Source organism: Lemur catta, chromosome 14 (genome assembly GCF_020740605.2).
Source record: "Lemur catta isolate mLemCat1 chromosome 14, mLemCat1.pri, whole genome shotgun sequence".
Taxonomy (NCBI): domain Eukaryota; kingdom Metazoa; phylum Chordata; class Mammalia; order Primates; family Lemuridae; genus Lemur; species Lemur catta.
Window position 1 is genome coordinate 25,169,000 of NC_059141.1, and position 26,985 is coordinate 25,195,984.

General features: G+C 52.5%; 1 protein-coding gene across 14 annotated transcripts; it reads left to right on the plus strand.

The window, feature by feature from the left end:
- Nucleotides 1–398: 398 nt before the first annotated feature.
- HPS1 (HPS1 biogenesis of lysosomal organelles complex 3 subunit 1) lies at nt 399–26,363 on the plus strand. Of its 14 annotated transcripts, none has more exons than XM_045568672.1 (20): nt 399–475; nt 1,962–2,078; nt 3,742–3,858; nt 9,146–9,283; nt 9,478–9,620; nt 10,723–10,831; nt 13,092–13,252; nt 13,745–13,871; nt 14,507–14,605; nt 14,765–14,834; nt 16,846–16,895; nt 18,087–18,254; nt 18,346–18,525; nt 19,327–19,388; nt 19,537–19,671; nt 19,739–19,831; nt 20,869–21,013; nt 22,997–23,110; nt 24,494–24,576; nt 24,998–25,719. In XM_045568672.1, the coding sequence occupies exons 3-20, from the start codon at nt 3,742–3,744 to the stop codon at nt 25,158–25,160; spliced, it is 2,157 nt and encodes a 718-aa protein (XP_045424628.1). In that variant the 5' UTR covers nt 399–475; nt 1,962–2,078; the 3' UTR covers nt 25,161–25,719. The 14 variants fall into 14 exon arrangements, 13 of the variants coding, with proteins under 13 accessions (XP_045424628.1, XP_045424631.1, XP_045424633.1 ...); XM_045568675.1 differs by lacking the exon at nt 24,998–25,719 and adding an exon at nt 25,724–26,363 and having other exon boundaries at nt 412–475; XM_045568677.1 differs by having other exon boundaries at nt 412–475; nt 19,766–19,831.
- The last annotated feature ends 622 nt before the right edge of the window (nt 26,364–26,985 follow it).

A 26,985-nucleotide genomic window follows, 5' to 3' on the forward strand; every position in this document is an offset into this window, starting at 1 on the left:
CCAGAGGGGAGAAAGAGCCCAGCAGGGAGCCAGGAAGCCTGGATTGTGATCCCAGTCCGGCCCCTCAGCAAGTTATTTCCTCTCTCTGGGCCTGAGTTTCGTCTTCTGTAAAGTGGGCCTACACTGGGACGGTCGCAGTGCCTTGGTGGGGAATCGCTTGAGCGGAGGCAAGTGAAGGGCCAAGCACAGTGCCGGGCACATCGCCGGTGCCTCTGACGGCTGCGCACGCGTCCCCCCGCCCTTTGGGCCTCAGCGCCCTCCGTGTTGGCGGCGGCTGCGGCCACAGGGCAGCCTGATTCGCAGCCGGCGGGCCCAGGGGGCCCAGCAGGGGCTCTCAGGCAGGGGCGGCGCTTGGACCCACGGAAGGCGAGGAGAGCCCTTCCCGGGGCGGGACGGTCACGTGGGCCGGTCACGGGGCCGTTCCCGGAAGCGCGCCGGGCTCCGGGCCTGCGGGTGGCGTGCGGTCCGCGAGCTGGTAGGTGGGCCTCCCGCGCCGTGGAGCGCAGCCCTTGGCTGTCCCCTCCGTGGGCGGCGGGCTACCTCGGAGTACCCCCCCCGCAGCCCTCCCAGAAGTGGGGCAGGGGCCGTAGGGGTCCCCAGGAGCGGGCCCCTAGCCACCGCGGGCGGGCGGGTCGCTTCACCTCTCCGAGCCAAAGTTTCTCCAGCCATGAAGTGGGGCGGTGTCACAAGTGAAGCCTCTTTCCCAAGGTCGCCATGAGGTTCGGGAGTGGGGAAGAGGTGGACATTTGGGGGTGAAAGTGGACAGAAACTGCGGCGTGCTGGGCAAACAGGAAGCCTGCCCTTGGGTGGGCGCCCCGCGGCGGCGGACTGCGCCCCCGGCTCAGCGAGGCCCCCAGCCCCCCGGGTCGCCTGTCGTTGTGGGGCGGGGCCTGAGGCCGAGGGGGCAGTTCGCCGGGGAGCGGGGGAGAGCCCGGGGTCCAGATGGTGACAGTGAGCGCTGGGGGTTTTCCCTCAGGTTGGCCCAGCGCCGTCTGGGGCTCCCTTTGCCTGTAAGTTCCCTCTGAGTTCCCTCTCTAGGGCAGGACAGCAAGGAGAACACAGAAATCCCAAAATGACACCGCTGGGTTCTCTCTCCAACAGACTTTGGTTAAAAAAGAAAGAAAGAAAACCAGAACCTACTGTCCACTGAAAGCACCCCCATGTTTGGGGAAACTTGGCATTAAGGTCAATCGTGCAGGTGGTGGAGTTGGTTTCAGAGTTAGGTTGCAGAAGATGCTGAACCCCCAACAGCCCTTCATCTGTGCCTAGGAGTCACTTGCTCCTTATTTATTTACAGTGTTTGATTTCCTGATTAAGTTTTCTATGGTTCCTACCGTTTGTCAGAATATGAATGATTCTGGAACCAGCTTTGCCTACCCTGTTATTTGAAGAAGGGAAGCTGGAAAATAAGAATAAAGACCCCCACAGATGGCAGAGCTCACTAAGGTCAGCTCACTGAGGTCACTCCGGTGACTTCCTCTAATCCTGCAGTGAGGTGGAGACAGCAGATGTTGCTCCATTTCACACCAGGAGATTTAGGCTTAGGGAGGTGTAAGTGACTTGGCAAAGCCAAAACTGTTATAGAACCTGGTCCCACTGCCTTTTCTGCTAGGGTTTACTGCGATTGGCCACAGCCATCCAGGATGCCTTCTCTCTTCACTGGGACTGGGACTGCTTCCCCCCAGGCCTGGGATGTGCCATGCTGTCTCCCATCAGTCACCCAGTGCAGGCTCCCTGGAACTGCTGAGGAGCTCTGAGTAACCCACAGAGAAAGAGAGGGCAGTGCTGGCCCGGTTCTTCTTGTTCTCCATGATGGGAGGTGAGGGGCAGGAGCTGGGGTATGTTCTCAGCAGACTGCCTCAGGGCCTGGAGAGACCTGGGACCATGCAGCCCTTCTCCAGCTTGTGCAGCAGTCGAGACTAGAGTGTCTCTGCTTGCCCTCACGCTCTTTCTGTTTTAAGCATTTGCAGGACTGAGGATGCTGCGTTGCTCTCCCCTGAGCTGGTCACCAAGTCTGTCTGCTGCAGCCCTTCCTGAACCTCTGGCTGTCTAGAGGCTCTGCCGTGCTCCGTGCCGAGGTAGATGATCTTGCCCCACCTGGGGCAGACAGGGAGGCAGGCAGCACCTGCCCCGGGGCTGTGTGAGGCAGCAGAGTGAGGTGGGCAGTGGGCTGAGCACCCTGGGCTCTGCTGACTCTCTTCCCTACGGCATGCCCAGCTCTGCATCCTGGTGTCTCCCTCATGCTGGTGCCGGGTCTCTCCTTCCTCCCTTGCATCGAGGCGGTCACCAAGGCCTGCTAGGTCACTTAGCTGCAGCTCTTGAATTGGCCCCTTCCTCTCCACTCTCCCAGCCCCACCAGGGAGCAAGCACTCATTTCCTCACACCAAGATGACTGGCCTCCACGACCTTGACCTCTCCCGTCTCCAGCCAGCCTGTCCCCAGCCCACTCACTTCCTTCCCATCAGGCTGACCCCGCAAACCCTCGACTTGGTCACACTCTGCCGGGAGTCCCAGAGCAGCCTTTTCTCCACATCTGTGCCTCTTTTCTTTTTCTGCCTTAGTGCTCAGCAACCCCGTGGGAATAGGCTGCATTCCTTGTTCCCTGTACTGCTAGATCGCCCCACATTCACCTGGGAACACTTTGGGGCCAGGTGCTCTGAGTTAGCGTTTGGGAAGAGTTCACTGAGCACCACTAAGCCGGACACGGGGATCCTGAAGATGAGAGAGCACAAGACCGGAGATGCTGTGATCCTTCCGAGGAAGCCAGACAGCCACTCGTGGAAGAGTTAGAGCAGAGTTTCCCAATCATCGTCATATCAAGCACATACAACATGGTCACGTCTGCGTTGCACACTGAGGCACACGAGAGGGTTTAAAGCCCCTGCCTGAGGCCTCCCAGCTGCAAGCTGCCACCTGGAGCTCTGGCCTCGCCAGACTTGGTGGGACCCCAAGGGTTTTAGAGGATGTATGTCTTGCCGCAACCCAGGGCACCAAGGCACAGTGTGGGAAGCTCTGTACTGAGAATCTGCCAGTGGGTGAATAGTAAAATGCATTGCTCGTACAACCAAGCACAGAGGGTGCTTGAGCAGGTGGTGGGGAAGGAGGTTGGGAAGGGTTAAAGTCACTGATGGATGTGACCAAAGAAGTGGCAGCTAAACAGGTGTGAGAAGGAACCGTGGACAGGGTCCTTAGGAAGCTTGTTTCTGCCAAGAGCAGGGGGAGCTTTTGAATGGAATTTCTGTAATGCTGACATAAATTCCTCATGGACTTTGAGGCCCATCTTCTTGAGCAGTTTTTTAGTTAAGGGAAAGATCTCAGGGCTGCCCTCCATTCCAGACCAGGTTCCCCTCACAGATGGTTCTGTGTTCAGACTAAGAACTGGGTCCCTTCCCTATCCGGTTTGGTTCCAGTAGGCCCCATGGTGGGTCTGATGCTATGGTGAGAGGGGCCAGATAACAGCAGACAGAGCCCTGGCCTTGGCACCAGACAGGTCTGGGTTCAGATCCCAGCTCTGCCACTTCCAGCTGTGCCTGTGTCCTGCCCTGTAAAATGGGGGTAACCAAAGAGCCCTGCTTCATCAAGTTGTGAGGGTGTCACAGTAACACTGGGAAGCGCTTGTGGTGGAGCCTGGTGTGCAGAGGGGCCCATGAATGCTTGCTGGAGTTGGGATCCTTTTCATTACTCAGGCTGAGCTCCTGGACAAGGGGTCTGGGGTCACCTTGACTTGCTTCTCCCTGGCAGATGAAGTGTGTGTTGGTGACCACTGAGGGTGCGGAGGTCCTCTTCTACTGGACAGACAAGGAGTTTGAAGAGAGTCTCCGGCTGAAGTTTGGGCAATCAGAGAATGAGGAGGAAGAGGTGAGTGTGGGGTGGGCAGTCCCAGGAGGGTGGATGGGAGGGAACAGCACAAAACTCCCAAAGGCAAGGAGGCAAGAGAACTGTGTTCACCCTCCTGGGCCAGCCTGAGGAATCCGCAGGGCAGTGTGCACAGTCCAACGTCCTTCACACCTAGACTCGCATCTTGAAAGGTCGGCCTCTGAGTGCAGGGACCCCCATCCCACCCTTCCCCACCAGGGCTCACTGGGCTAAATGAGGGGAAGAGGAGTTGAATTTTAATCACACAGCAGAGAAACTTAGTGTCATTGGTTTCTCTACCTAAAAAGTTTAACATACGCTTCACATTAATGTTTTAAGCAGCTGTATTCAGGTATAATTGACACACCATAAACTGCACGTATGTAAAGTGCACGATATGATATGCTTTGATATGTATGTATACCTGATTCCATCACGATCAATACAGTGAGCACATCTACCACACCACAGATAAAATCCCTCCTTGGCCACCCCCACCCTGTAGCAACCACGGATCTGCTTTCCGTCATGATAGCTTAGTTTGTATGTTACAGACTTTTATATAAATGGACTCATACAGTATGTACTTGGGTTTAGTTTGGTTTGGGTTGTGGTTTGGCTTCTTTCAGCATAGGTACTGTGTGATTCATCCATGTTGTAGCACGTATCCGTAGTACATTGCTGAGTAGTGATCTCTTGTATCAATATGCCATGATTTATTCATTTTGCTGTTGATGGACATCTCTGTTGTTTCCAGTTTTTGACTATTACAAATAAAGCAGCTGTGAACATGCATGTACAAGTCTATGTATGGACACATGCTTTCATTTCTCATGGACAGATACGTAGGGGGGAATGGCTGGATCACGTAGGTGTGTGTTTAACTTCTTAAGAATCTGCCAGACATTTCCGTAGTGGTTGTGTCATTTTCCATTCCACCCATAGTGTTTGAGAGTTACAGTTCCTCCATAGCCTTGCTAATAGAGTCTTTGTAATTTTGGACATTCTAATGGATGTCTGCTAGAATCTCATCGTGTTTTAATTTTTATTTTATTAATGACTAATGATTTTGAGCACCTTTGTGTGTGTTTATGTGCCAAATCTTTTGACTTTTTTTAATTTGGGTTGATTGTTTCTTCTTACTATTCTTATTGAGTTTTGAGAGCTTCAAATATGTTTTGGATTCAAGTCTTTTATTAGATATATGTTTTGCAAATATTTTCTCCCAGTTTTGGCTTTTCTTTATATTCTCTTAATAGTGTCTTTCAAAGAGCAGGAGTTTTTAATTTTTGATAACTCCAATTTATCCATTTTGTTTTTATGGATCATGCTTTTAGTGTCATAGCTAAGGAATCTTTGCCCAACCCAAAATTACAGCATTTTTCCTATATTTTATTTTGGAAATTTTATAGTTTTAGGTTTTATGTTAGGTCTAATGATCTTCGAATTTTTGTATATGGTGGAGGTATGGATTAAGGCTTTTTTTTTGCATATGGACGTCCAATTTAACGCTTTAATGGTACAACTCAGAAATACTTGTCATTTTCACTTATATGATTTCCACTCTACATTCTAAAGGGGTAATTTATTTTGAAAATTTTTCCAGATTAATTCTAGGTTAAAAAAATTTTTATCGGGGATGTAGTAGAGAGAATTTTGCATTTCTGCAGCAGCATAGATCAGTTACCTCTCTGGCCCTTCCTGCTGTAACGGGCCAGGTCATCTGACCGATGCCTGATCCACTTCGGCAGGTTATTCCACCATCAGCATCCCAATGTTCTTGTCACAATCTTTAGGAGAAGACAAGAAACCAGAGATTATAGACATACAGGTGGTTTTATTTAGGCTAAAAACAGGACTGTGTGTTAGGCTCTTTTATTTTTTTACCAGCCAATACATATAATTTTTAAATTAAGAATTTTTAGGTATTTCAGTTTTAGGTATTTCTACTGTTTCAACTAGGTCAGTTTAAGAAGCAAACCATCTGGCAGGCGTTCTCTTCCTCTTTATTAAAAACCTGGTAAAGAAACAAACTCTTGACTTTTCAGTTCCTGAATGTCTAGTGTGAAGGGAAGAAGTCTTTGGAGGTGCGTGTGCAGAGCCCTCAGGAGAGGGCCTGGCACGGAGGGAGCACATGGCAAGGTTGGTTACTCTTTATTTTAGAAGCAGCCTTTGCAAAGGTGGACCGGTCATAGACATTTCTGTCACCTACTGGGTGCATACTGGGGACACCCACAGATGCCCCTCTGTCATCCTTGAGCTAACTGGGCTCCAGGGTGGCCAGGTAGAGCTGCACAGGTTGTGCGGGGCTGGGGAGTATTGCGGCACCAGGGCCGTAGGCAGGGGCAGGACGGGGCCATGTGGGGGTGCGCTGTGCAGGGCCAGGGCCAAAAAAGGAAAAAATTCTCTACAGTTTTATTTTTTAGGTGCAACACCTTTTTATTCCTGATCATATAAATATAATAATGTAAGTTAATTGTAGGCAATTTAGAAATATAAAGAAAGAGTTTTTAAATGACCTGTACTTCTACTACCCGGAGCTTATTAGATTTTTGATATACTTTCTTGGGGTCTTTATCTTTTCTATATAGTTGGGATCATACCACATTTACAATTTTAGTTCCTGTTTTTTTCACTTGCCATTATATCAAGATCTTTCTTCCATTTTGTTAAATATTCTCAGAAGCGTAATTCTTAAGAGAAGCATTATATTCTAGTATGTGAGTAAAGGTATCATTTACTTAACCATATTCCTAATACTGAACACAGGTACTGCTCCAGTTTGCTGTCACTATTGCTGTAAGGAACATTTGTGCTTGAATTTTATCCTTTATCTGATTATTTCCTTAGGATAAATTCCTAAAAATGGAAATACTGAGTCAAAAGTCATTCAAAGATATTGTACCACTTTATAATTCCACCAAGTAATATATGAGAATGCCCCCTTACACTCTACATACACCAAAAATTTTCATCTCTCCTCACCAAAAAAAAAAAGTTATATATCTGCAGAAAAAGCTACAATCAAGTCTTACTTAATGGTGGGGATATGTTAGGAGAAATACATTGTTAAGCAATTTTGTCATTGTGTGACTGTCATAGAATGCACTTGACACAAAGTTAGATGGTATAGCCTCTTACGTACCTAGGCTATATGGTACAGCCTGTTACTCCCAGGCTATAAACCTGTACAGCATGTTACTGTAGTGAATGCTGTAGGCAGTTTTAACACAGTGGTGTGTGGATATCTAAAGATATCTCAACATAGAAAAATTACAATAAAAATATGGTATTATAATCTTATGAAACCACCTTTGTATATATGATCCATCATTGACCAAAATGATGTTATGCGGCACATGACTGCGCTGCTTTTAAGATGAGTTGCTATACACAATCTAGAATTTTTTTTTTTTTTGAGACACAGTCTCGCTCTGTTGCCCAGGCTAGAGTGAGTGCCGTGGCATCAGCCTAGCTCACAGCAACCTCAAACTCCTGGGCTTTAGCGATCCTACTGCCTCAGCCTCCCGAGTAGCTGGGACTACAGGCATGCGCCACCATGCCCAGCTAATTTTTTTTTTCTATATATATATATATATATATATATATATATTTTTTTTTTTAGTTGGCCAGATAATTTGTTTCTATTTTTAGTAGAGACGGGGTCTCACTCTTGCTCAGGTTGGTCTCGAACTCCTGACTTCGAGTGATCCACCCGCCTCGGCCTCCCAGAGACAATCTAGATTTTTAAGTGACTTTTCTATTAATATAATTTGTTCATGACAGTTCAAGAAAATAATGATATGTGAATAATTCAGCAAACATTTATTCTTGCCTCAGGGGGGTATTCCTTCTGCAAATTTTAATTGAGAACCTACTATGTGCCGGCCTCTGGGGATAAAGCTATGAACTTAGCAACACGATTTCTGCTTTCATGGAACTTAGAGTCTAAAGAGGGATGCTGTTCAGTGAACCAGATGGCAAGGTAATACCATGAGTTCAGTAGGGACAAATGGTCTGAAGAAGTTACACAGGGTATTGGTCGGGGGTGGCTGGGTGGGGTGGTCTGAGGGTGGTCAGCAAAGGAGCCATCTGAGCTGGGACCAGAGGATGAGAAGGACCCACCGTGGAAGCTTGCCTGGCAGACTGCAGGAGCCGGGCACAGTCCTCAGCTCCTGGATGTTGGCAGGAAAATACTGCCATGTCCCACTCATCTTTTAAATGCCACACATTACTGCTGGCCAGTTGCCTGTTTTTCTTTTCAAGGCAAGGTCTTACTGAGCTCCTTGTAGATTTCCCCAGCTCCAAGTTCAGGCTCCGCCTTCTCCATATTTCATTCTCGTCTTCTGAAAGCCGCTCATGGAAGGTCTGCTGTTTTCTTCCTTTCTTTTTATTCCACTGTGAAGAATTTGAGTTGTTACCATTCCACTGGCTTTATCCCGTTTTTATTCACAGATTTTCAACACATCTATGCAGTTCCTTTTGGTTTTTGTCTATGTGTTTTGTTCCTTCTTTTGCAGGGTGGAGAGAATGGATGGGGAAGAGCTTATCAGAGTAAATGCACACGTGTTGTGGAAAATAGGAACAGTATAGAAACGTAAAAAGTAGAGGAAAAAAATCACTCATGATCCCTCTGTCCAAAAGTAATGACTTTAACAGTATTTACTTTCTTAGTGTTTTTCAACACATTGTTTTTTTCCATGCATTTTTAAATACAGAGTGTTCATATCTTTTTTTTTTTTTACTGCAACATTGTATCAGAGGAATTTTCCATGTCATTGAAACACTCTAATATTTTGAGTGGCTTTGGACTCTTCCATCATCTAGATGTACTGAAATTTATGTAGCTGCTTCCTTGACTAGACATGAATGTTTTTTTCTGGTTTACAGTAAACTGTGCTGTAGTGAACATCTTTGTGCATGTGTCTTTGTCCCTATCTCTGGTCATTTTCTGTGGGATAAATTCTCCAAAGTAGACTTACTGGAACAAACAGTATGGAGCTGTAGCAAACTTCCTTCTCCGTCCCGTGCTCCGCACATTCCCCTTTTGTGCTGCAGCCTCGTTCCTAGTGTTTCCCTCTCGATTCTGAGCCTGAGCAGGACGGTTAGCTGGTCACCCTTCCCAGCCTTCCTAACCACCACCCACAGTGTCTTTTGGTCCGCCTCCCTAGTAGGACAGCGAAAACCTCCCTGGTGGCTCTGGCCCTGTGGAGCCCTTGATGTCCAGGCTTGGGTCTTGTCCCCGGTATCTGGCCCACGCTAAGCAGTGTCCTTTTCTCCCCTCTTGCAGCTCCCCGCCCTGGAGGACCAGCTCAGCACCCTTCTTGCCCCGGTCATTATCTCCTCCATGACGATGCTGGAGAAGCTCTCAGACACATACACCTGCTTCTCAACGGAAAATGACAGCCACCTGTGTGTCCTTCACCTGGTGAGTGCAGCCCTCTTCACTCTGTGGGGAGTCCAGAGCCTCTCCCCATCTTGGACTTGAGACTCCTTTAGAAGGCAGAAGCTGCTCTTATCCAGGTCCCTTGGGACCCGATCCTCCCCTCCCTGTCCACAGAGATCAGGGCAGGTGAAGGGAGGGCCCGGGGCTGGCTGACATTGGCCCCGCTGTGCCTACAGTTTGGCGAGTGCCTGTTCATCGCCATCAACGGAGACCGCACAGAGACTGAGGGGGACCTTCGGCGGAAGCTGTGTGTGCTCAAGTACCTGTTCGAGGTGCACTTCGGGCTGGTGACTGTGGACAGCCAGCTCATCCGAAAGGAGTGAGTGCTCAAAGCCTGTCCCCTGTCCCCACCGTGTCCTTTGCTGAGCACCCTCGCTGGGCCGGGCAGCAGGTGCCCGGCCTCTGTGAAGCTGCCATTCCACACTCTGCCCCGGCTGGGTCTCTGAGTCAGAGAAGCAGAGCTCAAAGGGACCATCTTATCCAACCCTTTCATTTTACATATGGGGATCTGAGGACAGAGAATTTAAGTAGCTTGCCCAGGGCCACCCAGCTGGTTGGTGGCGGCACCCAGCCTGGAGATCAGAGCTCAGGATTCTCAGTCCAGTGCCCCTCCCGTTCCCCTAACACCAGTCGCCTGTCCCTACGCACCTGGTCTGACCTAGTCTTCGGTGGCTTCTCAGAGAAGCTTTAGACTCTCGCTCCAGAACAGCATGAGCCTGTGCATGCTCATATAATCATGTGAACGTTTTCTGAGGGGACAGACCCCGAACCTGTCTCTACGCCCACAGTAAAGAAGTCAGGGAAAGAGAGTGGCAGGAGGGACCCCAGAAAAGAAACGTGGTTGCAATGCAGGCCTAGAAGTGAGGGTGGGATCACCCCCCAATTCTCCCACATGGATGGGAAGTAGCAAAGTGTGGAACTCTGGGTCTTTTGAGTTTTGTGGTGACATGAGCAAGTACCTGTACGGAGGCACTTGTCAAGTTAGCAAACATTTCCTGAGTCATTTTAGCCCAGGTAGGTCACAGTTTCATTGGGATGCCCAGTGCGGGTCCCGTCAGCGTTTGAGCTGGTTGTGGCCCTGGGTGTGGCTCTGCTGATAGACTAGAGCTTTCTGCCTTCAGTCACCTGTAGGGGATGTGAGAGGCGTAGAAAACTCAGGCACCACCCTGGCTCTCCCTCCAGCTGGCTTTGTGTGACAGGTCTGTGTGTGAGGCGATTTGCTCAGGTGCCTGCCCCTTGGCTCCGTGCTCACCACCCCCGCACAGCTAGGGCTCAGCCAGAAACACGGCCTCCTCTGTGCTATGTGGCTGTCCCAGTTATGGGGTCACGACACATGAGCTCTCCCAGCTCCGATGCTAAGCTGGGGCTGGGGAGACCAGCTTTCTCACGGTCTCTCCTGCTCTCTCTGGCTCTGCCCCCAGGCTGCGGCCCGCGGACCTGGAGCAGCGTGTCCAGGTGTGGCAGCGCTTCCAGAGTCTGCTACGGACCTACGGCCGCCTGCGGGAGCAGGAGCAGTGTTTCGCTGTGGAGGTGACTTACCGGGTGTGGGAATCGTCAGGGCTCAGAGGTGTCGGGTCCGAGGGGGCATCTGGCTTTAAGACCATATTTTGCTACTAACAAGTGAAGACACAAGCCGACCTTAAAACTCATGTATTCGGGGAGTTATTTTTTCTGGCCACATGGTGAGTGGGGTACTTTGACAGGTCTTCCAATAGAAAAGCAGCTAGATCCTGGGTAACGCAGACTTTTAAATGTTTTGGGGTTCACTGTAAATTATGGAAATCTCTGAAGATAGCCCCTTCCCACCTCCCACAAAAATGAGACTGAGCTGAAACTAGAGTGGAAAGCAGTGGGAAAAAAGCAGCACTAAAGGCAACATTGCCCTGAGTGCAAATGGTACCAACACTACAGCCACAAAATAGCCCTAGGCCAGAGGCAAGATAGAGGAGCTGAACCGGTAGCTCTAGGTGAAGCCCAGACCTGAGGCGCTAAAGTGGCTTTGGTCAGTAGCACTCCCTGGCTCCCTGTGGGGCCAAACACAGATTCTCTCTGGATCAGCGGTTCTCGTACTCCAGTATGTGTCAGAATCATCTTTAGGGCTGTTAAATACAAGTTACTGGGCTTCACTCTCAGAATTTCTCATTTAGTGGGTTTGGGATGGGGGCTCTAGAATTTGTATTTCTAAAAAATTCCCAGGTGATGTTGATTTTGCTGGTCCAAGAACCACACTTTGAAAACCACTGCTTTGGAGGACAAATTGAGATCAAACAAATATGAGCTCACAATTAAAGAAGGTTAGATACACAAGAAAATAAACCACAATGAGTGAGAGTTAGGGGACCCAATCACTAACAGGTTTAGATCCCAAGGAGTTTTATATATTAGAATTATTAGGTACAGAATATAAAATAACTGAAATATAAAAGGTAGACTCACAAAAAGGAACAAATTGCAAAAAACTGAAAAATGACTGGGCAGATTTGTGATTCTTTCATGTATATATTTTAGAAATGAAAACATGATTGTTAAAATGAAAAACTGAAGGGATGTATTGTAATAAATTGCAAATGAAACATAGCTAGAGAGAGAATTAGTGAATTGGAAGATAGATCTGAAGTCATTAATTCACACACCTTCACTCATTCACTCTTCCAATAAGTGTATAGCACCTATCATATGCTAAGAGGTGTGCCAGGCCCTGTGAATACAGAGATGAATGAATACATGATCCCTGCCCTTGAGGAGAAATCATATATACTAAAAAATATAGTAAAGAATCCTGGCTGCCATGTTAGGTTTCTCATCAAAAGCCATGGTGGCACAAGAGATGGAGTGGTCAGCTCTTTCTGAGCATCAGGAAAGACTTCTTATAAGAGGTGACCTAATGTAGGTAAGATAAAATCCAAACTACTTCCCAGCCTACCAGCCCCTGTAGGATCTGTTGCTGCCTGTCTCACCCTGTCCTCATCTCATGCCTCTCTTGTCCTCACTGGGCACTGGTCCCATGGGACTTCTTTCAGTTTCAGGAATACTCTACATTTAGATCTGTCCAATATGGTAGCCATTAGCTACTTGTGGCTGTTGAACATTTGAATTAAAGCTAGTCGAGGCTGAGTTATGCTATATATGTGAAATATATACCAGATTTGGATAATTTAGCCCAAAAAAAGAATACTTTTGTATTATATGTTGATAATATTTTAGATATATTGGATAAATAAAATATATTATTAAAATTAATATCATCTGTTTCTTTTTACTTTTTTAATGTGGTTACCAGAAAAATTTAAATTATACATAGGGCTTGCCTTACATTTCAGTTGGACAGCTTTGCTCCAAACTCTCTCCCCACCTCCGAGCCTTTGCTTCTGCTGTGTCCCCACCTTACAGTGTTCTCCCTCTCCCTCTCCCTCTGGCAGGCCGTCCAGAGTTCTTTAGATATTAACCTAAAGGTCACTTCCTCAAGGACATTTCTTTGGACACCCTACCCAAGTAGGTCTCTGCCATTTTCCTCTAGTTTAGTGCTGTATATTTTGTACTCAGCACGTGTTACAGTTGGCACCTACTTTGTGTTTCCTTGCATATTGTGTGCCTGTCCGCTAGAGTCTAGCGACCAGACTGTGAGCCCCAGGAAACTGGGGACACAGCTGGTCTCAGTCTTCCTGTTCCCAAGTATCTGCTGCATAGTATAAGGTCAATGTGGACAGTGAGTGTACCCACGAGCCCAGGGCCTAGAGCAGGGGAAGGTGGCTGGTGACATGGCTTCCTCTTCCTGCCCGCCCCTGGCCAGGCGCTGGAGCGGCTGATTCACCCCCAGCTCTGTGAGCTGTGCATCGAGGCGCTGGAGCGGCACGTCGTCCAGGCCGTCAACACCAGCCCTGAGCGGGGCGGCGAGGAGGCCCTGCACGCCTTCCTGCTTGTGCACTCCAAGCTGCTGGCCTTCTACTCCAGGTGAGCCCGAAGTCCCTGTGTGTGGCGGCTCAGAGGCCCCTGGCTCCCACCCTCTCCTTTCTTACTCCCTCTACCTGAAAAGCACCACCTCCCATGCCAGGAAAGTCTCCGAGACCCATCTCCCCCAGGAAGCCCTCCCAGATTCAGTTCTTCAGCCCCTTTCAGCTCACTCACCTGTCTGGATTATTTCTTCCTGGAACACTGTCTTAGAGCCTCAGTTTAGAACTTCTTTTTACACTAGTATTGGTCCTTGGCGCTTTCCCATTGGTAAATTTTTTTCTTTTCTTTTATAACCAACCAAGTTTTCTCTTAAAAATTGATAAGTTAATTAATTTTATTCATACCGTGCCTGTCTCCAGAAAGGATTAAGTCCAAGCTGGCAGATTTGCAAACTCCTGGAGGGCAGGAGCTGGCCTCCCCTGACCTGCCTGCCCCTGTCTGCTGCCGCCTGCCGGGCGGGCACGTGCTGAGGCTGCCCTTCTCCGTCTGCAGCCACAGCGCCAGCTCCCTGCGCCCAGCGGACCTGCTCGCCCTCGTCCTCCTGGTCCAGGACCTCTACCCCAGCGAGAGCACGGCGGAGGACGACGACGACGACGACGACGACGACGAGGACGCTCAGGTCTCCGGAGGCTCCCCAGGCAGTGGGGCCGTCAGGGCGACGGCTCAGAAAAGCTGCCTGGGGAGTGGTGGGCGGGCTCCCCTGGTGACGCTGTGTTTTCTAAGTCGTAATTCTTCCTGGGTGTGTGGTCGGCATGATTTTTTTCCTGCTGCTTTCAAATGTGAGGGGAACTCTGGAATGCACATGGTCTAGCGGGTTAAAAGTACAGATTGTTGGGGTCAGTCCTGGTTTGAAACCCAGCTTTACCTCTTAGCCGTGTGAGCTGGGCACACACCTGCCCCGTGAGCCTCACTGGGTAACAGTGGCCTGTGCTGTTGGGAAGGTGGAGCCCAGCGGTGCCTGGGGCATAGGGGACACTCGGTGTTGGCCACCACCATCGTTGTCACCTGTCATCGGTGGTAGTGGTGGTTTGGATATCCATGTGCTGGGATTTCTGGAATTTCAGTGTCTCTGGGGAAAAAACAGACCACCTAGAACTGAAGCGTCCCGGGAGAGTCTGAGGACTTTGCACCCAGGCTGCGGGTGGAGCCGGGTGGGGGGTGCAGGGCTTCTCTGTGCCACGCTGTGAGGCAGAGGGCGGCTGGGCGGGGAGCCGGGGCACTCAGGCTGACCAGCCCTCCCCGGCCCTCTCGCAGCCTTCCCCACGGAGGCCCTGGAGCAGCCAGAACATCCCGGTGCAGCAGGCCCGGAGCCCTCACTCCGCAGGCCCGTCCAGGGGGAGTTCGGCAGAGACGGTGAGTGCTGTGCCCTGCCTGGAGCAGGGGGGTCTGCCTCTGCCTGGGGCCAGCTCAGGCCAGCTGGGAGGGCTCAGCCTGAGCAGGGGGGTCTGCCTCTACCTGGGGCCACCTCAGGCCAGCTGGGAGGGCTCAGCCTGAGCGCTTTCTCCCCCCCAGCAGACAGACAGCTTCTCCCTGCCTGAGGAGTACTTCACACCGGCCCCTTCCCCCGGAGAGCGGAGCTCAGGTGAGGCCTTGGGGGAGGAGGAGGCTGGAGGCAGAGGCGGCCCTGGGGAATCTGTCTCCAGATCCAGTGGGTCCCTCACTCCTGGAGCACAGGGTGTTATCTGCAGCTCCCCTCCCTCTGTCTTCCCGCGGGCTCCAGATCGAATTCTAGGACTACTGAGACCACTCAAATGAGCCCCAAATTTTTTTATGACAAGCTGATTTCATTTTAAAATTCTTCTCTATGTGTATTCTCAGCCTCATCTTTCTTTTTTGTAGTTAATAATTAAGTAATAATCATTTGATTTCACATACCTCTTAAAATATAAATAGTCTTTATACCATACATGTGTTTCCAAAGAATGTGGCTAAACAATAAAAACAAATTATAAATATTCAAAATGTTATTAACAAAAAAAAAATAGCCTTGCTTAGAGCAGTAGATGAGGCCAAATCCAGACTGTGCAGTCACTGAACGAGCACCATGTTCATCACATTTATCTGTGAAATTCTTAGAAAAGGAAGAAGGGTCTGGTCGGAGGGGTGAGGAACCTGCGGCCTTCTGGATCCTTGAGTGCGCCCTTTTGACTGCATCCACATAGTACAGACCAGATCCTGTTAATAAAGGGATTCGTGTGGACTCGGTGGAAGGGCTGCACTTGGGGATCTGGAGGCCACACGTGGCCCCAGGGCTGCAGGGTCCCCATCATCTGACAGAAGAACGAAGGCCAGGGCTCAGGCGGAGAGACTCCTTGGGGACTGAGTTTGGGAAGGCATGTGCTGTGCGCCCCCTTAGAGCAGTGGCTGTCACCCCGGCTGCACATTGCGGTCACTGGGCAGCGCCAGCTGGCCGGGCCCAAGTGCGAATACCACAGATGTCCCCAGGTGAGTCTGCTGCCCCTCGGGCGAGAACCACTGCCACGTGCAGATTTAGGGTGGAGCTCTGCTTCTCACCTCTGGCCGCGTATTGGACTCAACTGGGCATCTTTAAAAGCTACTGCTAAGCGGGGCCGGTACCCAGACATCCTGACTTAATTGGTCTGAGCCTGGTTTCAGGATTTTTAAAGGTCTCAAAGTGATTTTCATGTGTAGTCAGAAATGAAAACCTCTGGCTTAGATGTTCTTAACTTAGGTCCTTGGACTGGCTGGGAGCCTGGGGCCCCTGACAGTGTGTGCCAACCCACACGTGCGCGTACGTTTTTCCGGGGTGAGGTTCATAGCGATCTTCAGACTCTGAGCCCTCCACGAGCCGAGGCACACTGGGAAGCACCCATGTGGCTGATCACCAATGTTCCTCTTCCCCCACCTCCTCCCCGCACTCATCGGGATGCTCCTCCCAGTCGCTTTCCCTCAGTGGTAGTTTTTTATGCCTCAGAACTGTAAATAATGCTTTTTACCATCCACAGAACTCACAGCTTACAAATGGCTTCGGTTGTACTCATCCATTTGCAAATCGGGTGTTTGAAACGTAGGAACACACTACAAGTGAGGGTTATTGGCAATGAAGCACACGAGATAACAGTATCATTACAAGCATGTAGCATTTCAGGTGTGTAGTGGGCTCAGTAGGTTTGTGAGCTACGCTAGGAAGGAACTCTAGCTCAATTCCCAGCACGTAGTAGGTGCTAAGTAAAAGTCTGCTGATTGAACGAATGAATGGGGAGATGTGGACTGTGTGCAACTGACTCCTCGGGAGGGGAAGCCTGAAGGAACAGAGAGGGCAGGAACAAGGGGGGATTTAGGGGCCAAGGGAGGGCTGCTGAGGAAATGCCCCCCCCATTACCAAATCCATCCTCAGGAGCTCTGGGGGAACCTTCCCTCCCCAGGCCCAGGCCACTTTAGCCCAGGGACTGCAGGGTTTGCCCTGTGCCTGCCACCTGGGGGTGGGGGTGAGAGGGGGTGCTGCTCCAGCCACACCACAGCGCCTCTGCCCACCTGGCACCGCTGATGGGACAGGGCCACCTCTGCACCTCCCGCATACTGTCAGGCCGCTGTTTACCTTCCGTTGTGACGTCATGACCTGTGGCCCGCAGGTAGCACCATCTGGCTGGAGGGGGGCACCCCACCCACTGACACACCTCAGGTGAGTTTCTCCTGGCTCTGAGGGGCACCAGCGGGTCGGAGGGTTTCGCCCCCAGCCTTGCCCTGCGCATCTCAGGGCTGTCAGTGCAGGGCCTGTCCCTGCAGCAGAGCTAAGCCCAGGGTGGGTGATGGGGGCACCCTGCCCTCCTCCTCCCCCAGGCACAGGGCCTCAGCTCCTGAAAACTCCCACCCTCCCCACCGTGCTTAGGAGTGAAAGGCCAAGACAATGTTTGATGTTTTTTAAAAATAAGAATGTCAACATATTTATTGTAGAAAAATTGGGAAATACAGAAGTAAAATGTGGAAAAGGAAGTAAAAATTTACTCTCAATCCTATTCTCAAAGTAAGAGTAACAACTTTGGGTGTTTCCCTTTAGACTTTTTTCCGAGGATTCTGTACATGTGCACGTACACATACGTTGCATTTCTGTGCGTGTTTGTATATTTTTCCTTTTATCAAATTTGGATCCTAATGTGCTTCATTATACTTTTTTATTTAGGCATTTGCCTGTTTACTAAGCACTCCTCAATAGTATCGTTGGTAACGGTTGTTCGAGAGTCCATCTCATGCATGTTGTTATTTGTTTAGCAAATCCCAGAACAGCCAGTACACTGCTGTTACAGACAACACTGAAGTGACAGCCTTAGAATCTTTCATGATTTCCTTAATTCTCCAATTTTTCCTGCCAAAGGCTTTCTTACTCAGATCCCTCCCTGAGACTGGAGTCTTCCTCCTTTAGTCATTTTGTGCCTCCGTTTCCCCAATTTGGGTGGCTGGCTGGATGTTCTGAGGGCAGCAGGAATGACAGACACATTCGGCTGGAATACCTTCGTCCAGCTGAAGGCGCGGGGAGGCAGCCTCTTCCCCCTTCCCCCTGCGTGTGTCTTTCCTGCCCTCTCTGTCTCCTCTTTGCCGCCACCCAGCTCCTGGGCCCTCCCCACTGCCCTGTTGGCCTCCAGGCCTGACTCCGGGCAGAAAGGCCCAGAAAGCTGAGAGAGAGAGAGAGACAGCAGAACCGGAGCTGCCAGGGCAGTTCCGGCAGAGTGGGAAATTCTTAGGAACTGGAATTTCTTGGAGCTCAAAGTTTTTATTCCTTGTGGTCTACCACAGCAGTGGGTGGGTCCGGCCTGGGGAGGAGGCCGGACGGTTCTGTCCTGCTGCCCACCCCCACCGCAGCTCTCCTTCCTCACAGATAGCCGAGGACACCCTCCAAGCGCTGGTTCCCCCCACCCCTGCGCCTCCAGGCCCCAGACGGATCTTTCTGGATGCCAGCGTGAAGGAGAGCTACTGCCCCCTGGTGCCGCACACCATGTACTGCCTGCCCCTGTGGCCGGGCATCAACATGGTGCTCCTGACCCGGGTACGAGAGCCCCGCACCCTGCCCTGGTGCGCTTGGCCGGGGCAGCTCCAGGGTGGCCCCACTCACCGCCCTCTGCCTTTGTTTCCCCCAGAGCCCCAGCACGCCCCTGGCGCTGGCCCTGTACCAGCTGCTGGATGGGTTCTCCCTGCTGGAGAAGAAGCTGAAGGAGGGCCCGGAGGCCGGGGGTGCTCTGCGGTCCCAGCCCCTCATGGGAGACCTGCGCCAGAGGATGGACAAGTTTGTCAAGAATCGTGGGGGACAGGAGATTCAGGTGAGACCCAGAGCCTGGTCCACCCGGCCTGGGAGGGGGAGAGGGGTCGGGCAGCAGAGCTCCAGTCCACAGCGGGTGGGGGGCCAGTGGTCTGGGTGCCGTGCCTGCCCTGCCACAGCTCTGTGACCCTTGTGGTCCTCGGTATGAAATGGCAGCAGAAACCTAGCTGCTCTTTAAGTTTCAGAACCTTTTCATGTGTTTGGCAGAGCATGAATTATAATTCCCATTTTTTAGATAGGGAAACTGAGGCTTCGATAAGTCATAACTTGGCTCATAAATGGTAGAGCCAGAGCCTGGGTCAGCAAATCGGTGCAGGTCAGTGATCGGCCCATCTCAGGGCATCCCCCTGCAGTGTGGCCAGGGCGCCTGGGCGCCGAGGGCAACACAGAAAAGCGCAGGACACAGCCCCAGCCCACCCCCTGGGGATGTGGGACAGTGTGCAAGCCATAGACACAGGCCACACGGGGCCTGGGTGGGGCTTCAGCGGGAGGCGGCAGCCACTGGGCCGAGGCAGCCGGGCCACTCCTGCAGCGGGCAGTGCCTGGGTCTGTCTGAGGAGCCGGGACTCACTGGAGCCGTGTTGTCTGAAGGTAGCTGAATTGCAGGAGGCAGAGCAAGTGAGGGAGGCCCCAGTCCACTCTTCTTTGTGGAGTCTGAAGGCCGTGCAGCATCCGCAGGGCCTCCAAGCCTTCCTGTTAGAACCCGGCCCAGGCCCCTACAGCGGCTGTTCTCCACGCAGCTCAGCCCCTGCCCTGTGGGAGCACGGTCAGGTAGCAGCCCTGCCGCCTGTCTTCCTTACAGAGCGCCTGGCTGGAGTTTAAGACCAAGGCCTTCTCCAAAAGTGAGCCAGGATCCTCCCGGGAGTAAGTGCTGAGCCCCAGGGACAGGGACGAGGGGGGCTCCCCTAGATCTGTCTGTCTATCCTGGGTGCAGGAGTGGGGTGGCCCACACAGAGGCAAGGGGCTGCCCTGGGTCCCTTCCGCTGTGATGGGCTCATCTCCTGGCGCCCAGGCTGCTCCAGGCGTGTGGGAAGGTGAAGCGGCAGCTCTGCGCCATCTACCGGCTGAGCTTCCTGACCACAGCCCCAGGCCGGGGAGGCCCGCACCTGCCCCAGCACCTGCAGGACCAAGCCCAGACGCTCATGCAGTGAGTGCCGTGCGGCCCCCTCGATCCCAGCAGTGGGACTGGACGTGGGGCACACGGCTCCCAGCAGCTTGTTCGTCCCTGCCTCCGCCTGCAGGGAGAAGCTGCTGGACTGGAAGGACTTCCTGTTGGTGAAGAGCAGGAGGAACATCACCATGGTGTCATATCCTGGGGCCTGCGCCCAAGCCAGCCCTGCAAGCCTCTCGGCCCGTTGTGCCCTCCCTGCTGGCTGGAAGGACGGCCGGCCCTGGCGGGAGGGTAATACTCCACCACCCCAGCCACTTTTCTCTCAAGGAACGTGACAGGAGTTAGTGTCCCATGTGCCTTGTCTATAGGAACACTCCAACCTGAAGTTGCAGAAATTCCTGCTGTCCCAAAGAGCCTTTATGTCGGTGTTGCCCGGCTGGCAAAGTGGCACTGGGGACAGGCTGGGGTTCCTGTGGCCTGGTCGGTGCGAGAGGGCCAGGTCTTCCTTAGGTCATCACAGTGCACGGCGGTGTGGAAAGGCTCTGAGAAGGCCTGCAGTAAATGTATATCCCTGTTAAAAACCCACCTCTAAAACTTATTTCACCCTTTAATTATGAACACTAGTTTTATTTAATACTGATTTTCCATGGGACTTTATATAGAGACTTTTTTCCTATATTAAAATACCTGAAATGTCAGGCCTCCCTCCCCAGAAACTTTCCTCTTCAGCAGGCAGGTGACAGGCACGCCCGGGGCCTCTTTAGCCACCAGCCACTGCACTTCCCTGGGTGTCTGTCTGCCTCGAGTGGGAGTCTTCCAGCCTCCTGTGAGGACGCATAGAGATTGACAGGATCACGGTACGGTGGGTGGGCTGGCGCTCAGCTAGGCTCACTCGTTAGCAGTGGGCTCTGCTCACACTCCAGCCTCACAGTGTGTCTGACTTAAAATCTTCCCTCATGGAAATGATGGAGTATGAACATACTGTGTCCTGTAGAACCCAGAACTGCCCATGTTAAATGTGCAAGTGTCAAGGATCTTAGACCGTCCCAAGGCTGGGGAGTTGGGAGGTAGCGGAGACCTGGGGACATGGGCATTTCGAGGGCTTGGCTGGGGGGAAGGGCAGGCCCGGCCCTCCCCACACCGTTGCTGGGCAGAGCGGGACGCCGATAGGAGGGCAGAGGAGCACCGCCCCCCGGGTCCTGGCTTCATACGCACCTTAACTCAGACCTTCACCTACCTGGAAGACTTCCCAGGCTTGGTGCACTTCATCTACGTGGACCGCACGACCGGGCAGATGGTGGCTCCTTCCCTCAGCAGCAGTGAAAAGACTTCATCGGAGTTGGGCAGGGGGCCGCTGGCTGCCTTCGTCAAAACCAAGGTAACTTGGCCCAGGCACTCTTCAGTGCCCTGAGGCCTGAACCCTGCCCAAGAAGACAAGCTCCTGGGTCCCCTGGGCTCCTGTGAGTCTCTCATGGCCCCAAACCCCTCCTGGATTTTGTCAGCGTCTGTGTGCCAGACACGCTGCAGACGCCTCGGGAACAGCAGCTTGTCTTGTTGGCCTCAGGGACCGGGCACGGGCCAGGTGGGCCTCAGCGATGTCGGGCCACCTCTCCTGCTGGTTCCCGTGTGCTTGGGCTCAGCAGAGCGCTCTGGGCAGCAGGGCAGAGGAGGAAGTGGCCTGTGCTGGCATAGATAAATGTTCAACAGGTGTTCGCTGAGTTAAATGGAAAGAACTGCAAGGTAAATCAATTGGGCATCAAAATTTAAAACTAGGTGTTTTCTGCTAAGGAAACATTCTTTGCAAGTTCTTTTATTCCCCTGACTTAACTGACTCTTCGTAGCAAGCTTGTGTTTTTGGTGGGGAAGGGGAGGCCTCTACTACTGTCTAAAAAACTATATATACATACGGAGGAGTTGGTCCAAATAAAGTGTGTTTTAATGGTTACAACAAGATGGGTGCCAGAGCCGTGTGCTGGAAGCCCAGCCTCGCCTCCTGCTAGTGTGTGGTCTTGGGCATTTCTTCGTCAAAGCTTCAGTTTCCTCATCTGTAAAAGGAGATGATGAGACTGCACATCACAGAACTACTGCAAAGATTACGTGATGCGTGTGAGATATTTAGTGCAATATGTGGCACAAATTACAGATACTACAATTCATTGAGCGTTTACTGGTCCCATTATCGTCACCATCTCCATCCCTGTCTCCAGAGGGAGTTGGGGTTCTCTTGCTATGTTTCTTTTTGCTGTTTTCCAGAGCAGTTGGTTGTAGTTGAGGTCACTCTGTATATGCAATTGTTTACCACATTTTCACTTCTCATTATACCAGATGCACTTCCTCGTACCATTAATTCTTTATAAACGTGATTTTAGCAGCTCCATCATGTGAATATAGCATAATTTACTTAACCATTTCCCCAGTGTTTGAACATGAGATTGCTTCCCGGCTGTCGCTGTTATAAATAATTCTGCCGTGCGCACCTTTTACGCATACATCTGTGTTCTCTTCTCTGATTATTTCCTCAATATGGATTCCCAGAAATGGAATTACTAAGTCAGATGGGAGGAATGTTTTTAAGGTTATTGATGCATGTAGTCAAATTGCTTTCCAATCAATGTATTTGTTTGCAGACTTAAGTAGATACTACATTGAGATCAGGTTTGGAGTGGATGGCGTATCCCTTCCACTGAGGCTTTGGTGAGAGGCTCACCACGCCTGTTCCCAGCCCTGGGAGATGGGGGAGCGGCTGTCCCTGCTGGCTTCCCTCGGGGAGTGCACCAGCAGCGTTGGTGACAGTCCTTACATTAGGCAGAACATCCCTGAGGAGAGCTCAGGCATGTGGTCCCTCGGGTCCTGTGTTTCCATCCGATCTTGGTGAGCCCTGGTTTGGACGTCACCCTGGAGCAGAGGCCGTGCCTGGCTCAGGGTGCTCCACGGTGGAGCACGCCTCCCCAGCACCTTCCTGGCCTGAGCCCTGTGCCATCAGTTCCCAGCCCTGGAGGGGACTGGGTGAGTGAGTGACCCTAGACAGAGGAGGGGTTTCCGAGGGCCACACCTTGATCGCCTACTGTGTTAAAGAACAGTGCCCCTGGCTATTTTCTGGACCGAATGATCAGTTTACTAACTTGTGGCTTATGTGTATGGTAAAGTTACACAAAGTGGTTTTACATGTATTTTATCCCCACCATGACTGAGAGGTAGTCATGCATCCAATAATGATTCGTTGCTAAGCCTTCTGCTCCGAGCCAAGGCAGCGCCCTGGCACTAAGGAGGGACTCCCACCATCCAGGATCCATTTGGCCAGCACTCTGCGTCCTTCCAGAGGCAGGAGGGGCGGCTCAGGCCGACTGTCTCCTCTCCCCAGGTCTGGTCTCTGATCCGGCTGGCGCGCAGATACCTGCAGAAGGGCTACACCACGCTGCTGTTCCAGGAGGGGGATTTCTACTGCTCCTACTTCCTGTGGTTCGAGAATGACATGGTGGGTGTGGCCCGGTCCCTGGGGCAGGGTGTTCTGGAAACACTTTCCATCCCTGTAACTCTTGGATACCTTTTTTCTGAGTTGTGTTCAGTCTGTCTCTCCCTCTCCTCTTGCCCATGGGATGAACAGAACGGCAGGTAAGCGCTGCAGGCTGGGACCCAGAACTCAGAGGTCGCACTTTTCCAGGGGCATTTATCTTTGCTCTGTGATCCCTCCATCTGGCTGTCGGACAAGCTCACGCTATTTTCGCGCAGCGTCCAGGCGCGCTCGTGGGCAGATGGACGCACGCCCCACTGCGAGACAGGCTGCTCAGGTCGCACGCTTTGGCAGCGGTGCCTTAGTGTCGTCACGGTCACGTACATAAGCGTGGCGCACTGTCATTCCCATTGTACAGGCCAGCGGGCAGCAGCTGCCCAAGGTGACGCTGACAGTGTGGCTGGGGTCTCTGCCTCCGGGCCTGTTCCTCCTTCTCTAGACCTCGCTGTTGCTACGGCTTAAGCACAGGTGATGGGGATTTACTGTGTGTGGCTGGTCCCCTGTCCCTCCCTCCTCTTCCTCTCTCTCTCTCTCTCTCTCTCTCCTCTCCCTTCCTTTCCTTCTGTTTCTGTTTGTTTTCATCTCCCTTGTCACCTCTACTCATCATCCCAGCTCTTTAAGGAGTGTTCCCTCTGCCCGTCACGCCCCTGGTCCCCTGCTCCCGCCTGCACCCTCTGTGCCCACCGAGAGCGCCAGCCCCCTTTCCAGCACACAGGGTAGTTACTGGCACCTCTCAGTGGTGTGCAGTTGGAGCAGGGATCTTTGACCTCGTTTTACAGATGGAGACATTGATGCTCTGGAGATGACACACCATGGCCAGGGCCACGAGGTCGTGAGAAATGAAGCCAGGGCCTGAGCTCAGCTCTCCCGACGTGCAGGCTCCCATCTTCCCTCTGTGCCCCGAGAAGTGCCCAAGATGTGTGTACAACACCCGTTTGTGCCTGGCACACAGGGCAGGCCCAGCGGACCTGAATTCCCATCCGCACCACTCCTACCCTGGGAATCCTGTTTCCTTCAAACCAGAGCCTTGGGCCTGTTGATCATGCTTTGCCCCCAGAGGCCCCGTGTGACGCCCACGTGCCCCCGAACACGTGCTTGTTGGTGCTCCAAGTGCACTTACTGGTGGTGGCAAGAGCTCCTACTTGAGGCTTCACATATGTTATCTCCAGTTTATAACGAGATCATTGTTATTCCCATTTCCCATGTGAGGGAATAGGGTAAAATTGGTCCATGCGTTTTCCCAAGTGCCAAGCGCTGAGCAGAGCTAAGCCGGCTGTGAACCCAGTGTGTCCACCGTGAGCCGTGTTCTAAGCCCACACCCACTGCCTCCCTGTCCTCCCTCCCCAGGGGTACAAGCTCCAGATAATCGAGGTGCCTGTCCTCTCCGATGACTCGGTGCCCATCGGCATGCTGGGAGGAGACTACTACAGGTGACCTGGCTCGGGCAGCTGCTGGGAAGGGCCATGCACTAGACGTGGGTATTGGGGTGGGCTCCTCCTTCAGGAACACCCCAACCCAAGAAGCTAGAAACCCCAGTTGGGAGCCCTTCTCGGCGGCCTGGTGTCCGGTGGGGGAGGTAGTGAGCGCAGGGCGCATCTGCGTTCCCGCCACTTCCTGCTGGTGCAGTCGTGGCAGCATGGGCACGCGTCTGTGCTGGGCCCCCAGTGTCCCTGCTGGCGCCTCTTAGCTGGGGCGCCACCGTGCTCAGGAGGAGAAGGTGTCGAGGCCGTGGGCAGGGCCGGTGATACGACCAAGGGGATGGACGTCTGCCTACGAGGGGCGGGAGAGGCTCCGGCACTGGAGCGGTGCGGGGACCTCACTCTAAACCCCGCCCTGCGCTTCCTTCCGCAGGAAGCTCCTGCGCTACTACAGCAAGAGCCGCCCGGCCGAGGCGGTCAGGTGCTACGAGCTGCTGGCCCTGCACCTGTCGGTCATCCCCACCGACCTGCTGGTGCAGCAGGCCAGCCAGCTGGCCCGGCGCCTCTGGGAAGCCTCCCGCATCCCACTGCTCTAGGCCAGGGTGGTCTGCCCGGGCACCCCGTTCCCCACCCGCTTGCCAGCGTTCCCCGTGGCAAGAGCCTCCGCCTGAGGATGGGGTGGGGTCCTCAGGCAGCCCCAGGGCGTCTTAAACTGCACCTAGATCACCCTCCATGTGGGGTTCCAAGCCCCCCAGTCCTCCCCTCTGGAGGAAGAGGGAGGCCAAGCGTTCTTAGAACTACTGTGGCTGTCAGCTTAGAACTGGCAGCAGCTCCTGTGCCAGAGCCGCCCCTCCCTGGATCCTGGGGGACGGGAAGGAGGTTGCCAGGGCCCAAGGCTGTCTGAAGACACCCCCTTTCTGCTGTTCTCTGAGTGGGGAAAGCTTGGCAAGCCATTTCCTGCCTGGGTAAAAGGTGCTCCTTTGGCTGGGCTTGAATTCCAGCTCTGCCACATCCTCTCTGTGGCCCTGGGCAAGTTTGTCAGACTCCAAACCTCTTCCCCACTTTTAAAGTGCTGGCACCTCCCTCTCAGGGTGGGTACGAGGATTACAGAACACTCGGCAGGTGCTCAATAAATATTGGTTATTGTCATTCAAACCAGATGTGCTTGTGCTTCTGGGCCCTGCTACGTCCTGGCACCGTCACACCTGCTGGCGTCTGCCCTGGGGCTGGAGTTCTGGAGCTCCGGGGTCTGGCCCAGAGGTTCGCATTCACTTGGTCAGCACGTTCGCTTCCCAGGCAACCTGGTGTGCCCCGACTGAGAACCACTGCCCGAGGGGTACAGCCCGTCTTCCAACCAAGACGTTTCTACCCCAGAATGGACACAGGGACTGGGGAGCGTTTGCTCCTCTGGGGCCAGGAGGCCGGTGCTGCGCCAGAGAAGTGACTCGGCAGAAATAAGCACCCCCCGCAGCAAAGGAACAGACGCCCTCGTGACACACATGCGGGAGCTGCGTCTTCTGTATCTTCAGGGGAAACTGAGCTGAAATTACTGGAGGAAGACCTGTACTTCCCTTGCAGGAAACGGCTTCGGGGAGAACAGAGGTGCTGAGGAAGCTGGAACCACACCTGGGGCTAAAGTCCTTAGAAGGCAGCAGTGAGACATCCCCTGAGATGACTGGACTGTGTTCCTCATGGATATCATGATTTTATGGATGGAAATTAAGAGCACAAAGGAAAAAAACTAAACCTGTAGGCCCACCACTGTTTAGGACACCCACTTTTGTCACCTAATATTTTCCCTTTATTTTTAGCAGCTGCGCGTGATGTGTCTGGTTTAACCAGTCCCCTGATTTCTCTGTGTCGTAAATAACACCGGGGTGAACATCCCGAATCGGATTTAGCAGGGAGATTCACGTGCGTCATAAACCTTCTGGGGTGTGTGGAGGGACGCCTGAGTTGAGAGTAGAGGGGGCCCCAGAAAGCCCTTACTCAGAATCACCGTTTCCACATACTCTCCCAATTTCGAGATTCATTTCTAATAGCAGGTTTCTGTAACGCTGGTGTCGGAGCAGCTTGGAAACTCAACTCCCAGGGCGCTGTTTTCCTGCAAGGGGAAAGGTCTGCTTAGTAACGGGCGGAGAACAAAGGGGCTCCTAATGCAAGACAGGCCGGAGGGAGAGTAAGAGAGCACTTTAGCTGAAGGTATTTACAGATGTGTTCTCTAATCCTTGAGGATTCTTGGAAAATGGGAAAGTTGCCAAAAGGCAGAAGAGAAATGTCCAGGCCTGCAAAAGAGAAAGGCAAACCCCAGGAATTCCAGACAGTGAACTTGCCCCTAAGCCCTCGTGAGATTCTGCAGCCGCCTGTTAAGTGGGCGTGTTTGCGCATCTAGGAGAGGACCAGAGAGGACCGCAGGGCCCC

Bases quoted from the DNA above. Each gene is read 5' to 3' on its own strand.
- HPS1 (XM_045568672.1), top strand. From the start codon at position 3,742: ATGAAGTGTGTGTTGGTGACCACTGAGGGTGCGGAGGTCCTCTTCTAC. The intron at 3,859-9,145 runs GTGAGTGTGGGG...CCCCTCTTGCAG, and splicing joins CAGAGAATGAGGAGGAAGAG to CTCCCCGCCCTGGAGGACCA. The intron at 14,606-14,764 runs GTGAGTGCTGTG...TCTCCCCCCCAG, and splicing joins GGGGGAGTTCGGCAGAGACG to CAGACAGACAGCTTCTCCCT.